The sequence below is a fragment of the Trachemys scripta genome, chromosome 7, assembly GCF_013100865.1.
Source record: "Trachemys scripta elegans isolate TJP31775 chromosome 7, CAS_Tse_1.0, whole genome shotgun sequence".
Taxonomy (NCBI): Eukaryota; Metazoa; Chordata; order Testudines; family Emydidae; genus Trachemys; species Trachemys scripta.
Window position 1 is genome coordinate 12,516,089 of NC_048304.1, and position 15,699 is coordinate 12,531,787.

The 15,699-nt window shown below is 42.6% G+C and overlaps 1 protein-coding gene across 10 annotated transcripts in view; it reads left to right on the forward strand.

Annotated features, from left to right (window-relative positions):
- CHL1 (cell adhesion molecule L1 like) overlaps positions 1 to 15,699 on the forward strand; it is a 194,848-nt gene that overhangs the window by 137,587 nt on the left and 41,562 nt on the right. For all 10 annotated transcript variants that reach the window (XR_004646402.1, XR_004646403.1, XM_034775324.1 and 7 more), the window contains 5 exons: positions 2,198 to 2,382; positions 10,543 to 10,674; positions 12,466 to 12,603; positions 13,630 to 13,741; positions 14,194 to 14,360. Coding sequence is in view for 8 of the 10 variants with exons in the window: in XM_034775324.1 (XP_034631215.1) it covers positions 2,198 to 2,382; positions 10,543 to 10,674; positions 12,466 to 12,603; positions 13,630 to 13,741; positions 14,194 to 14,360 (734 nt within the window). In the remaining 2 variants the exon portion in view is untranslated. The remainder of the gene's footprint in view (positions 1 to 2,197; positions 2,383 to 10,542; positions 10,675 to 12,465; positions 12,604 to 13,629; positions 13,742 to 14,193; positions 14,361 to 15,699) is intronic.

The following is a 15,699-nucleotide window of genomic DNA, read 5'->3' on the forward strand; positions in this document are numbered from 1 at the left end:
TGTGGCATTTAGCTGTGAATACCCCTCTAGGCCCTGATTCCCTTGAGTGTGCAGGGGTAACTTGGCAACCATACAGCAATACTTTCATCAACGTGGGATCAGGTTTACCGATGCCCTCCATCCTGATCACCACTTTTTACTTATGCGTGCAACTTTCTTGTACTTACTTGTACTTATGCGTGCAACTTTCTTCCCAAAAACAGTTGCGTAGAAAAACTAGGTAAAGCTTAAAAGCCTTCCAACCATTAAACCTAACAGGGAAAACACATTTGCTCCTGGGTGATGTGTGATAGAGCTCTCTGTTGAATGGGTGTTTAAATCATCATGTTTACAACCTGTATTGTTGAACTCCACATCCCTGTGTGCTCACTGTGATTAGAAGATAAATGATCCATATGAAAGCATGTGCAATTATCTCCCACTATAAACCTCAAAATCAGGGTGTTTATCTGCCTGAGCAAACGTGTTCAGGGCATCTTGTTTGTCCATGCTTGTTTGAAAGGGCATCACTCACTCTTTGAATAGACAAGATTATGACTTTGCAATTGGTTGCCATTTTCTGAGAGCATGTGAACAACTCATCTTTGTTGGATTCATTCCAAGTAACTGTAATGGACTCTTGTTCCTTTTTGCAATACATCCCATGTCTAGTTCACTGCCACTTTCACTGTGAACTTCCTTTTTATCCAGTGGATGGATTCTTTAAAAAAAAAATTGTGTAAATTTTATGCTCAGAAATGTAAGGAACCGATCACGTTGGTTGAAACAAGGACAGTATGGGAACTTGTTCTGCACATTTCCTCATAAAACTTTCCCCATGTAATAATTAAGGCAGGTAGGAGAAAGGAAAGTATACTTCATAAAAATGTTAAAATGGAATGAACACTTTACATTTACATTTCATTCAAAATTTCCCATGACCTTGGAGAAAAAGTACTTCCTCTTTCAAGTATATATAGAAAAGTTGGGGTGGGGATGAATTACAAACCGTGAGGGAGTTATCCCCATTGAAACAAAATAAATATTTTTTTAATCAAAAATTTTTTTTTTGTTTTTAAGATTTACATCAAAACATGAACAAATTAGGCCAAAATGGAAAACAAATATCTTGTAGTCAAAAAGGTACTTTTCTTTGGAAAAAAAAGAATGAAAACTTTTTGATGGACTCTAACTGTATTCCCCCAACTTACCTCCCCTCGCAGCTGTTCTATGCAGTGAGCAAATGTCAAGGAGGAGCTAGATTGAGACAAGTATCAAACTCCAAAAACGAGGACCAGTCAATCAAAAAATAATTAATGGCAATAAATATATTGCCACTTTGTGATCTTGGAGGATTTTACCCTGATCTTGAAAATGGCAGGCAACCTCCTCCAGATGGTACAAAGATCTAAACTGGTGTTGATGAAATGTAAGGGATTTCATAGTGTCTCTGTTTCAGTACTATATCAGGGATGAACTCTCTTGCAGAAAATTTGACACTTGAACTATTATCCATGCTGTTCATAAAAGAACATAATTTCTCGGTACCTGGGGCTTTGAGTAACTTGTGCCTGGGCATTCTGCCATCTTAACAGATGGACACAAGAGTAAGCAGATATGACACTGACACTGTTTATATGCATCATGTGTGGTGCTGGGGTCAGGAAACCCAGCTGGGAATGTTCAGACAGCAATCTGTCCTGTACTTCAGTGTCTCTGGTTCTGAGCAGGCTCCTAACTTCCTAAAAATATAAAGTAGCATTTTTCAGCCATCTGTGACGTGCTTAGCTCTGTCTAATCAGGCAGAGTACAGAGCAGAGTTATTTTAATGAAGTCTTTACCCCCTTGTCTGTCTGCAAGAAGTCCCTATGGAACAGGACAAAACAAGCTTCAGTGCCTCTACTACAGTTCATGCCAATATGTTTACAGGGGATGCAAACCTGTTTTGCGGCCCACTGTCAGCTATGAAGGATTTGTTGTACAGGTCCCTTTTAACCAACAGGCAGTACAAGCTATGGACAATATCAAACCTCCAGACAGGATGTTTTAATAAGTAAAATGGGTGGTTATGTGCACAAAGGAGGGCCATTTTGAGAATTCTGAAATCATGATCTTGCAAAGGGAAATGTATAAACTTCAACATTCTGTAGTTACACTGATGTGAAATGTTACAACTTCGTTTTTTTTAAACTCAACATCTTCTTTCTTTTTCTGCTAGCCCAACTCCGCATCTTAATTGGATCAAGGTTGGTAGAGATTTGCCCAAGGACAGAGCAGTAACAGAAAGTTTTGGAAAGATTTTGAAGATAGAACAAGTATCTGCAGCAGACGAAGGCACTTATGAGTGCACAGCAAGCAATTCTGTGGGGAAAGCGAAACATGAGTTTCAAGTTCACGTGGAAGGTGCCATTTACATTTTAATGGGTTTTAGATTTTGAATAATAAACAAACAGGGGTGTCAGAATCTCTGCCGGTATCAATCAGCACAATTCCATTGAAGTCTCTGGAGCTGCATTGATTTATACAAGCTGAGGATCTGTCCCAATGATTTTATATTTGCACAGTGTAGCATTAAATTTCATGTAAAATGATTATTTTTTTCCACAAACCATGAAGATTTTGTAGCATGGGAAGTAAAAATGGTAATATATTCAAAAACAGTCATCTAAACTATAGAGATATGCTTTAGTCAAGCACAGGTTATTGGATTAAATTCTGGCATGTGTTATGCAGAACTCAGGCTAGGCAATCTAATGTTCACTTTTGGCCTTAAAATCTATGAAACTATCAGAGGTATAATTTACTTATTTTTTTAATGTGGGAAATATAGTAACTTTGACTGGATCTTGCACGCTTTATTCAAACATAACTCCTAATCTGTAGAGTAAAGTCTGTCTGATAAATCCAAAGCATCTTGCATAGAAAGGAGAAATTAGGAGAAACAATCCTGGCCTCAATAATGGGAACATAACATAGTCACAAAGAGTAATCTCTGTGTTTTTAATTATATTTGCCACCATTTGAAAGGTGTCAGTGATGTCTTAGCTAGATTACTGCAGTTTCCTTGCCTCGCTCCCTCCAGGTTTCTCAAAATATCACATCTGAACAATCTGCTTCATTTCCTACCACAGGACTCTGATCTTTTCTCCGGCTCCTTCCACATTGTAGTGAAACTTCTCAGCCTCACTTGCAGGACTCTGCTGCTACCTATATTTCAGCCACTGTGGTACACTCAAGTGCTCATTTTTTACTCTGCTGATTTTGCTTATCTTTATGATCCCTTGACCTCATCTTCTTCAGAACCCAAATTCTACTGTCACGCTACCCCACACATCTGGAACCACTCCTTCCTCTCCAGTGCAACTAGTGACACTATTCTTCTTTTAATCCCTCACCCATGCCTACTTTTTTTCCTGCCATCACTGATTTTCACTAGAGCACTTCCCTGTGACATTCTCATCCCTAAATGAACTTACCTTGGGTCATCAAAAGGGATGGAGTGTCCATGATCTTCAGCGTCAAAAGCACAGGCATGAAGGAGTAACTTCATTAGCTGGTAGAAGTAGCCAAAGGTGACATGATCATGCACACTTAGCCAGACAAACCTTCACAACTTGTAATATTAATAAAATACTAACAAAGTTAACATAACAGGACAATTTAAGTGACTATAACTCTGACTGCAGGAGCTAGGGAACTCACTATCTACTTACTTTTCCCCACTTGCTCTGTTTTCTAACCCCTACTAATTTGCCTTCCAGCAGTTATTGACATCCTCACTCATTAATGTTATCGTTACTCCTGTACTATCTGTTACGTTAGCCTGGGGGCTTGTCTAACTTTAGATCTGCAAACTGTATCTCTGCTTCCACAAAGGCTAGCGAGGCCAGCGCCTGCCAGGAAGATGCCATCCCAAATTGCAGTCTCCAGCCCTTCACTAAAATAATACATTGTTGAAAAATTGCTCTGTGAGTGTCACCCTTGCTGACTCTGGATGGCTCTGTTGACCTGAGGTGGCTGAACCACATGAAGGTTTTTATGGGTCTGTTTCAGCCTTTGGTTAAGAGACCTGGTTCTTTCTGTGCAGGCCATAGAGGATCATGCTTTTAGACCAACATGTCTGGGGTTCTGTCCCCATGGATAGCAACACTCCCCTTCCTGCCCATGTGAATCATTTTACATGAGCATCACATTTGAAGTCTCCCAGTGTATTTTCTGGATTTACTTAGGTGGTAAACTCCCTAGGCCAAGGACACTGTCAACTCTTAACAAACCATAATTAATAATAAAGCACAATGCCTTTCTTTGCTTTTGCGAGGCAAATAATAATATGATGATAGCACCTCGGTACACACATCAGGAATTAAGGCACCACTGTGTAATGCACGGTGTATAACCAGGAAAAAATCTGGAAGCTCAGGAACTGACGTGTCCACTACAAACCAAGAACTAGAGGCTTGTGGCTCCTTTGAAGTTCCCTATACCCAGTTTAGCTTTTAGTCTATTGCTATGACAAAATGTACCATTTGGATGAGATAAACAAATGGTGGCGGGTGGAGCACAAGTTAATGGAGCAAACTATCACACAATAAACAGAAGTCTCAGCTCACCGCATACCTAGCCATTGGCAGCTAGCTTCGTAGGCATCATGGTAGAGGTTCAGTCTTAAAATAGTGACTTGTATCATATCACATAATAGCATAACACAGCACATAGCATAACATAGTAACTTAGGCCTGGTCTACACTAACCCCCCAATTCGAACTAAGGTACGCAACTTCAGCGACGTGAATAACGTCGCTGAAGTTCGAAGTACCTTAGTTCGAACTTACCTCGGTCCAGACGCAGCAGGAAGGCTCCCCCGTCGACTTCGCGGTACTCCTCTCGCCGAGCTGGAGTACCGCAGTCGACGGCGAGCACTTCTGGGTTCGACTTATCTCGTCCAGACAAGACGCGATAAGTCGAACCCAGAAGTTCGATTTGCTTGACGCCAAACTACCGGGTAGTGTAGACCTACCCTTAGTTACTCCACGGTAACTCTTTTGAAATCAATGGAGCTTGTACTGATGTGTGCATTTTCCTATCTATTGTTTGTTTGTTTATTTGTTTATTTGTTTATTTGTTTATTGGCGAAGGCGAAACTGAGTGATAAAACCAGCCAATATAGTATCTTACAATAGGCATCATGCAAACTGGGTGGGTTAGGTAACAATGCAAAACATTTCCATTGTAAATCAAAAGTGAGAAACAATCTAGGGTCAAAATAAAGTATAGAAAAGCGTTGCCCCATAGTTACACAGAGGATGAGTAACAGAATGAGTTTGCAGATAAATGCCTCTTCTTCAGAGTTAATAGGGCAATCCAGCCCCAGGACCGGGTAGTATGTAACTTTGCTGCTTCAGGAACAGAGTAGCAACAGAGTGTGAAAGTCACAATGTGATTTCTGCTTCCCATTGCTCCAGGGCCCAGGGATGTTCACCATCCCCCTTTCTGTAGCAGGTTATTGCTCCATGTGTGCATTGGGGGACCCACTCACCCACCACCTGCTCAGAGAGGGACTATCAGCCTGTGGCAGTTGCTCTTCCTCCTTCCATCACTATGACAGCTCCAGGGATGTGGGTAGCCCATGCAGGAGTGTGTGATGACTCCTCACTCCCCCCGTATTGCTGTGTCCAGGCACACAACAGGACTCTCAGTTCCCCTCACAGAGCAGAGTACAACATTTAGCGTACAGAGTACAACATTATCATTTGGTAATGTTACTATCAGCTGTGCTAATGTGGCTGCTGTTTGGGGTAAGACACCCAAAATAGCTCTGGAAGGAAGACACTGAAACATAATTGAAAGACTCGGCGAAAACATTTTTCACTTGCCGTGAGTAAAAAAGAGACTCCATTTTGCTGAGAGAAATGTGCTCCTACTCTATTAAGCCATCCACATCTGCCAGCTGCTTGATTTTAATCTTCACTTCCCCATCTCTCCTCACTTCTCCATAGGCAGGAAACCAGAGAGGAAGAACAGCCTTTCAGGTATCTACACAGCATTTTGTCACATGATGTGACTGTCATTTGACACAACCCTGTTTTGCATAATATTTATTTCTCTTCCTGAAAGTGGGGAGGAATGGGACCCTACGACCTGGAGAGGTTTCAAATGCTCCTGTCATGGAAGTTGCTGACTCTTAGAAATCATTCCAGATGGGACGGAAGGTCTCTACAGTAGCTGAATATTTTAACAATCTGGTCATGGTTTTCTCAATTGCAGGAGCTTCAAATAGTAAAATACAAGGGAAATAACACGAATTAAGTTGTTCAGTATGTTGACCACCGGGAGAAAAGCGTTGTGATGAATTATTGTTTCTGTTTGTTAACCAGCAAGTCCCCAAAAACCTAAAACCACTACTGCCATGTAAAGAATGCTTTTTATGAGAGCTATTAAATCCTTCTCCCCTGCATATAACTAATGTCTGTTGATGTCACTAATAGAATCATAGAATCATAGAATATCAGAGTTGGAAGGGACCTCAAGAGGTCATCTAGTCCAACCCCCTGCTCAAAGCAGGACCAATTCCCAGCTAAATCATCCCAGCCAGGGCTTTGTCAAGCCGGGCCTTAAAAACCTCCAAGGAAGGAGACTCCACCACCTCCCTAGGTAACGCATTCCAGTGTTTCACCACCCTCCTAGTGAAATAGTTTTTCCTGATATCCAACCTGGACCTCCCCCACTGCAACTTGAGACCATTGCTCCTTGTTCTGTCATCTGCCACCACTGAGAACAGCCGAGCTCCATCCTCTTTGGAACCCCCCTTCAGGTAGTTGAAGGCTGCTATCAAATCCCCCCTCATTCTTCTCTTCTGGAGACTAAACAATCCCAGTTCTCTCAGCCTCTCCTCATAAGTCATGTGCTCCAGACCCCTAATCATTTTTGTTGCCCTCCGCTGGACTCTTTCCAATTTTTCCACATCCTTCTTGTAGTGTGGGGCCCAAAACTGGACACAGTATTCCAGATGAGGCCTCACCAATGTCGAATAAAGGGGAACGATCACGTTCCTCGATCTGCTGGCAATGCCCCTACTTATACAGCCCAAAATGCCGTTAGCCTTCTTGGCAACAAGAGCACACTGTTGACTCATATCCAGCTTCTCGTCCACTGTGACCCCTAGGTCCTTTTCAGCAGAACTGCTACCTAGCCATTCGGTCCCTAGTCTGTAGCAGTGCATGGGATTCTTCCGTCCTAAGTGCAGGACTCTGCACTTGTCCTTGTTGAACCTCATCAGGTTTTTTTCTGCCCAATCCTCTAATTTGTCTAGGTCCCTCTGTATCCGATCCCTACCCTCTAGTGTATCTACCACGCCTTCTAGTTTAGTGTCATCTGCAAACTTGCTGAGAGTGCAGTCCACACCATCCTCCAGATCATTAATAAAGATATTAAACAAAACCGGCCCCAGGACCGACCCTTGGGGCACTCCACTTGAAACCGGCTGCCAACTAGACATGGAGCCATTGATCACTACCCGTTGAGCCCGACGATCTAGCCAGCTTTCTATCCACCTTACAGTCCATTCATCCAGCCCATACTTCTTTAACTTGGTGGCAAGAATACTGTGGGAGACCGTATCAAAAGCTTTGCTAAAGTCAAGAAATAACACATCCACTGCTTTCCCCTCATCCACAGAGCCAGTTATCTCATCATAGAAGGCAATTAGGTTAGTCAGGCATGACTTCCCCTTCGTGAATCCATGCTGACTGTTCCTGATCACTTTCCTCTCCTCTAAATGTTTCATAATTGATTCCTTGAGGACCTGCTCCATGATTTTTCCAGGGACTGAGGTGAGGCTGACTGGCCTGTAGTTCCCCGGATCCTCCTTCTTCCCTTTTTTAAAGATGGGCACTACATTAGCCAATAGGATTTTGATCTATTAGGAGTCTCCTCCCATGCAACACATTAGGCACAACTGAGCCCAAATATTCTCCTTTTCTAGAGTTTCAAACCAGTAAATGTCATTAACATCCATCACCGAGCCACCTATTCAGTCCCGTTCTCTCTCTGGGCACATGACGGGGTCAGATCCTCAGCTGGTGTAAATGACTGTAGTTCTATTGGCTTTGGTGGAGTTACGCCACTTTATAGCATCTGAGGATATGACAGATTTTCCTCTAAGACTGTGCATAGGGGGAGAAAATTAAACAAGTAAGAAAAATTACTCTCCATACTATTAACTGGCACTGCTCCTCTGCCCATTCACTCTCCTATTGCTAGAGTATAAATCAGGATCTAGATCTCATTTCCACATTGTGTCATACCTGCAGTTCCTCTTGCATGTCAAAACAAAACCCATCTTCATACCAGCATTCTCAAGCAATGGCATTTGCATGCAGCCTCTTTACTAATCCTATAATAGTTTGAGGGCCAAGATTTAGACAATTATGACAAAGCATATGAAAAATGTTCAGCCAGCAAATTGTTTGACTGCTTGAACATTTTAATCTCTCTTTTTGAAAAGTGATGTAGCCTGGAACATTGGAACGGGGACAGAAAAAGCCTGTTGTTTCTGTTTGAGCAGAGTGAGGTTCTTTTTTAAAAAAACAACAACAACTTGTCATGATTTCAAACACTTTTATTTATTAAATATAATCCCCCCAAATTTAAAATGCTTATAACCCCTGAAGCTTTTAACTAGCACAATGCCTAACATCAGAACCCTGATCTTGGTTGGGGTGTCTAGTCTTTATTCTCAGAATAATAGTAATTAATAATAATATAATAACTAGGGGCATCATTTTAAAAAAAACATGCCAATTGTAATCACGACCCCCATATTCGCAGCCCTTTTAAAAAGGGTGAATTGCCCATGGAGGTGGCTGCCTTTACTCATCTTGCTCACACAAATCAGCAACTTGATGGCACAAATGTGGGATTTTGCAGATGCAAGTGGTACATGTTCATATTTTGATGCCGCATCCATTGCATTTGATATATTAATAGGCAGCACAGCGCCTCTTCCTAATAGTGTAGGGCTTCTCTAGTGTCTGCATGGTGTAGACTACATTTTAACACTGAGATTTTCTAATGGACACCTATTGATGTTATGTAATTGTGAGTCTATGAGGCAACTCTAGCATTTTCTTATTTGAAAAACATTAGGAAAGTACTTAGGCTGTGTATTTTTAGCTCTCCTTTAATTCAGCTGAGCAACTGGACACAAGGAGCTAGCACCATGTGGCAGGCAGCCTCTTTTGGATTATCAGCAGTTCTCCATCAAGAACCAGTGATCTTGGAGTACATTTTGGGAACCTTTGTATTAGAGTATTGTCACCATCTCATTTTTGTCTTGGTCCTTATCTTCAAGTCCCTTAATGACCTGGGCCCAGAAGATCTAAAATATTGCCTAAAGCTCCAGGATGGAGGACTGTGGTTAACAACTTCACTTCTCAGTCACAATGGAACTTTCTACCACAAAGGTACAGCTGGTCTATGCAAGAGACAGAGCTTTGACTGATTCCATACTGTGGAACAAACTCTCATAAGAACCAAGGATCTCCCCACCTTCTGCTCCAGGTGCAAGACCTGCTGCTTTGATCTTCTCTAATGTGAACACATAGCAGTGTTTACATATTTAAGAAAGAAAAGGAAAACCCTACCAAAACTAACACTACACACTCAATTCTCCTTATTAACATAAACATAGTATTTACTTCCTGTTCTAAGAACAAGGAAATATGGCAGTGCAGCACTGCATCTCTGGCACCACCATGTGGGCAACTTTTAGCACTGTTGACTTTTGAGTGGTGACTGCTCCATCTTGAACATTTAGGGTCTGTTTCAAAGCCAATAGAAGTCAATAGAAAGACTCCCATTTACTTCAGTGATCTTTGGATCAGACCCTTGGGATCCCAGTTGTCTGATTATTGTGAGGATGATGCAAAGGTGTCAGAAACCACAGGAAACCTCTCTGGCCCATGCAGAGAGATAAGCTTGGATGCAGCCCCTGCATTCCCTGAGTCACCAAAATATTCCCAACACTGCAGGTTCTTCCATCACAGACCTATATCCAGGTCCCATTGAAGTCAATGGAAGCCACATAGTCACATCCAAGGGGAGGATTTGGGTTGAATAGATATTTGCATTTTGGTTACATTGGTTACGTTACACGTCCATTGTTAAGAGTTTCATATTGAGGGTGTTTCTGAAAATATCAAACCAAGCAACATTGCCATTTTCACCAGCCTTCCTGTCCCCAGACATTTAGCTTTGCACTTACAGCTGGGCATTTTCATTCAAACACTGTCCACTTCCCACAGCCTCTCCTTGGCATTTAATTTCGACAAACATCATCTAAACAGAGGAGAATGGTGTATATATTATTTTAATTTCTCTGGTAGAATGATTTTATAAATCAAAATAAAATAAGAGAATATATTTATCCTTTAAGAGAGAACCTACTCTGCAATAGTTGATAGAGTGTGCCATCTACTGGAAGCCATTAGTGATAGCAGCATCGTCATGAACTTTTATTCCTTCTAGTTGTAATGTCTGCTGATATGTTATTTTTGTTCTTAACAGAACCTCCTCGATGGATAAAGAAACCCACAAGTGACGTTTACAGCATAGAGTCAACTGCTTTGCTATTGTGTGAAGCTACTGGCAAGCCTGAGCCAACTATAAAGTGGAAACGTAATGGGATGCCTATTGATAGTAAGTACAGGATACAAAATAGTGTGCTCATGTTACGCTGATAGATGCTGGTTGTCGGTGGGTGGGATCGAACTGGGGACTTCCGGAGCTTAGTGCATAAGCCAAAAGCCAACTGGCGGTTAGCTAAGGCTGTAGAGCAGGCTCTAAGTGGTCTTGGTGCCACTAGATGGAACAGACACCACACCTAGAAGGTGTGTGGGTTACATACTTCCCCTAGCTGAGGAAGCACGTCCCGAGCTTCAGAGTCTTCCCAGTTGAAATCCTGGATGAGCCCCCACTTGTAATGCCGACAGACCCCAGTCGTTGGTGGGCGGGATCAAACCGGGGACCTCTGGAGCTTAGTGCATGAGCCTCTACCGCATGAGCTAAAAGCCAACTGGTTGTTAGCTAAGGCTGTAGAACAGACTCATTTAACTCTCTCTCTAAGTGGTCTCGGTGCCGTTAAATGGGACAGAACACCACCCCCAGAAGGTGTGTAGGTTATACTCAGCTGGACAAGATTAGCATATACTATACTCCCAGCACAAAAGTTGTTGCATAACTCCAAATGCATCATATGATAGTGGATTTGTCTGGTTTAGCCAAAGTGAATACTTCATGGTGATAATGAAGGGAGTAGAATTAAAGTAACAATAATATGGAAGCTACAATTGTAATTTAAAGTCTATGGCCAGTCAGTGTATGTTTCTCATCTTTAGGAACATGGATCAGAATCTTACAATACTAGGGGCCCGCTAGGACTCTTGACTAGCACAGAGATAAGCCACAAAATGGCTGAAGAGTAAAGGCCCTGCTCCCTCCTTGTTCCTCCCCTGGCACTATCTGCTTGAATAAGGGTAGCGAAGGGCTAGGCCATGTCCATCTGTCTCTCTATCTCTCTCTGCCACAGACACACCTGAACCAGCCAGCACATCAGGCTGTATGCTGAATCCCTCTAACGAATTCTAGCTGAGAAAATCAGAATTCCTCCCAGGGACCCAATCTGCAGCATGGCCCCTCCATTCTCACTCCAAGTTACCCAGGACACTGTCTATCCCAGGGATCAGCAACCTTTGGCACACAGCCTGTCAGGTAAATCCGCTGGCGGGCCAGGACGGATTTGTTTACCTGCAGCGTCTCAGGTTTGGCCTATCGCAGCTCCCAGTGGCCACAGTTCGCCGTTCCAGGCCAATGGGGGCTGCGGGAAGGGTGGCCAGCATGTCCCTCGGCCCATGCCACTTCCCGCAGCCCCCATTGGCCTGGAACGGCGAACTGCGGCCACTGGGAGCTGCGATTGGCCAAACCTGAGATGCTGCAGGTAAACAAACCGTCCTGGCCCGCCAGTGGATTTCCCTGATGGGCTGTGTGCCAGAGGTTGCCGATTCCCGGTCTATCCCATCATACTGTATATAGGTGTAAAGAACATATAGTATGGCTGAAATTCAAAGTTTTGTAGGTGATTTGGACATTCTTTTTAATGAGAACTGGGTAGTCGGATGCCTTAGGTGCTTCTGGAAATCTGCACAAACATGTACGAAATATAAACCATGCTATTTCTGTCATAGGTCAAATGTCTCTGTAGATAAACATTTTACTGAAAGCCAAGCTATCCACTTCTTTTTCTCCCTGGGAATGATGACATGTGCAATGCTTTAGAGCAGCTTTCTGGTGGTTGGGGAACTGCTAGCCTAATACTGAATATGCAACTTGCCCTTTTGGCTTGCATCTGAAATGGAAGCAGTTCAGAGATGCTCTGTGAACTCAAAGTAATGCTCATTCCTCATCCTACTGACATGCTTTGATTCCTTTCAGAAAGGACCTATAGGGGCAGAGTCTCTGCCGGGGAGATCAGCATTACCAACCTACAACTGCAGGACAGCGCAGTGTATCAGTGTGAGGCAACTAACAAGCATGGCACCATCCTTGCCACTGCCAATGTGAATGTTTTAAGTAAGTACTCCACAACATTAGACTATTTATGGAAAGGATGCGGTTGCCAAGGGACCCAATCCTGCTCACCCATCACTGCTTGAGGCCAAATCATGGGAGTAAAAGTTTGCACAATTAGGCCCACAGTTGTTAATGCTTACCAAAGCTGGCAGTTGTTCTATGGCTTTCATCATTAATCTCAAGATTCTAACAAGTTCATTGTAACTTTGCATTGGTCCAAAATTTGAAGAGATGCTATTTATTGTGTAATCTGATTCAAAGAGCCTTGCATCACGTGCACTATATTATACGTTTAGGGTAAACACAAAATGACTCGTGTGTATACTCTATTTTAAGAATTGTGTCTCGCTCAAAGACTTCTATTAAATAAAACAATAACGGATAGTTGAGTTGAGACCGATGGTGTGGAACCGGGATTGTGCCCTTAACTGTACAATTATATTATTACACAGATCATTAATCTGGAATTTCAGTTTTTATTACCAATTTGTTCGTTTAAGAAACAAATCATAATGCTGGGAATTGACTTAGTGGAAGCAGTCCCCATTGGCAGCAGAACCAATGTAGTTTCCCCATTTCTGGAGCATGTCATAGGCCCTACAGCCCCGGCATTTCATAGAACCAACCTCCTGTTGTCTTTCACAACAAGGTTTCCTGTTGCGTTTACACAGTGGTGCTTGAGAGGGAAGCCAGGAACTAGCTCCAGAGAAGAAGCATGGTATTAAGAGACAGAGTATGACAGTGAATTCCTCATTAAGTAGATACACCAGCCATTGATCCTTATGAGCCGGTGGCAGCAGCTGTCGAAGCATCTGAGCTGCAGTTGCACTGAGCAGTGGTAGAACAGCTGGAGGCTCCAGAGATGGAATGATTCCCTGTTGTGCAGTTCCCTCTTGCACCAGCCCAGTTACTTGAACTCATTGTGGTGCTAGTGGTGGGGAGGGCACTGGAAAGCGGATCTGAGAAATAACATGTTTGATTCTCACGCCAAAGCATAACACAGCTGATTTACATTCTGTTTTGCAGATATTGCTCCATTAGTGCTAACCTCAGACAGTGAAGATTATGCCACAGTTGTTGGTTTCAATGCTTTCTTGCACTGTCAAGTTTTTGCTTCACCTCCCGCTGTCATTATTTGGTAAGCCATTGATAACTGTTTGCCTGCTGCTTGTTTTAAATCGCTGGTTTTATATTGAACATGTTATTTAGCTGTACAAACACATTGAAACTTTTCAGTCATCATGTTTGAGTTAAATTTAATAATGAATAAGATAATATCAGTATGGTGGACTTAAACAAGCTTTTTATCCAAGGATCTCAAGGCACGGTGCTGTATGAAGATTAATAAAACCCCACAACATCTGTTTGAGGAAGATATTGTAATATCCAATAGGCTGGTAAACTGAGACATGGTGCGGCTAACGTGACTTGCTCAGAGATATTCAGTCACTCAGTGACATAGCTGGGAACAGAATCCAGAAATCTTCATGTTATTCCTTTGCAATAATCACTAAACCTAAATTCCTCCTGGTTTGAAAGCCTGGTTCCAAGATTCTTGAAAATAATTGGTAACCATTATTATACTGTTAGGATGAGGGATGACAGCACAATGCCACTTGAAGGTCTGCGGTACACTGTATACGAAAATGGCACCTTGGAGATCAGAGAGACAAAGAAAGAAGATTCTGGGTCGTACACTTGTTGGGTGACAAATTTGGTTGGAAAAAGTGCAATCACTGCCAATCTGGGTATCAGAGGTAACTTCTCATTTTATGAATAGACACATCTTTGAAACATGTTAAGACTTTAGAGAAAATGTATTCCAAAACAGAGGTATATTCTGCTTCTTGTAATTGCTTCAAAAATTATCACATGGTTTATGGACAATACTTGATTCAGAAGGACCCAGTCCAGCAAAAGAAGCAGCATCATGTATGGATGATGCAAGGGACAACTATGCAAGGTTTAATGCAAGGAATGTGCAAGAATCAAGACAAGGTATGCACTCTTGCATATATAGTGCGTGGTCCTTCCCCCATGAATGGATGATCCTCACATTGTCCTGGGCACTGCAATAAGAATGACAAGGCACAAGGAATGTGGCTTAACTAGGTCACAGCTTTATTAACACATCTGGCAATAACTTGTCCAGTGCAGATCAGACTTCCTTCTGTAATCCATACCACCTTGGGGAGGACTGGCCTCATCCCATCCCCTTCCACACCATTAACCTGGTCCCAGCAGCATTGCTGCAACCCCACTGTCATCCCCCTTTTTGATTGTTGAGGGCATGGGTATTGGCCCTTGCTATACCAGACATTAAGAACCTTCCACCCCACTTCTTCAGGGCTTGTCGTCTCCAAACTCTACCACTAATTCCAATTTTTCAGAGGATTGGACCCCCTAGTGCATGAGTACCTGCACTGGGCACCTGCCAAGTTTCAACAACATGAGTGATAACCTCCTCTACCCTCTCAGATTAGAGTAGGATCTGGGTTTTGGAGTCTTGCTGTGGGCATTATGCTAGCAGCCTTTTTGAGACCGGGAAGGAGTTTTTTCCATATTCCTATATTGGCCTGAGCACCGGGGGGGAGGGGGACGGTTTACTTCCTCTCAGCAGCCCAGAGACTCAGTGGATATGCTGGGTTTGTAATGTTTGGGTTTTGGGATAATTATAGCATTCCTGTAATGTGTGTTACCTTTAAATTACTGATGTATACTTTCAGCTTTAACTCCATTTTAACACAGGTTTTGTGGGGGTTTTGTGTGTGTCTTGAAATGGAGGATGGGGTTGGACAGATACAGTTGAGAACATAATCTAAAGTCAATGGGTTGCACATGTTACAGAGGGTTTAGTGTAGCCTGAAGAACGACTAATGATCCATGAGTAGGAAAAGCTGCAGTTTGACTCTGAGCCAACGATGATTTTGCAGGTCTTGTAGTTAGGGAACAAAACAAAACGAAAACCCTTCTTTTTACTTGTCAGCTGGACACAACTGTTTAGAAATTAATGAGAGACTATAAATATGGGAACAAACAATGAAATGTTCACAAAGCTACTTTTCACTGTATGGCAATGTAGCCAATTGCTTTCCA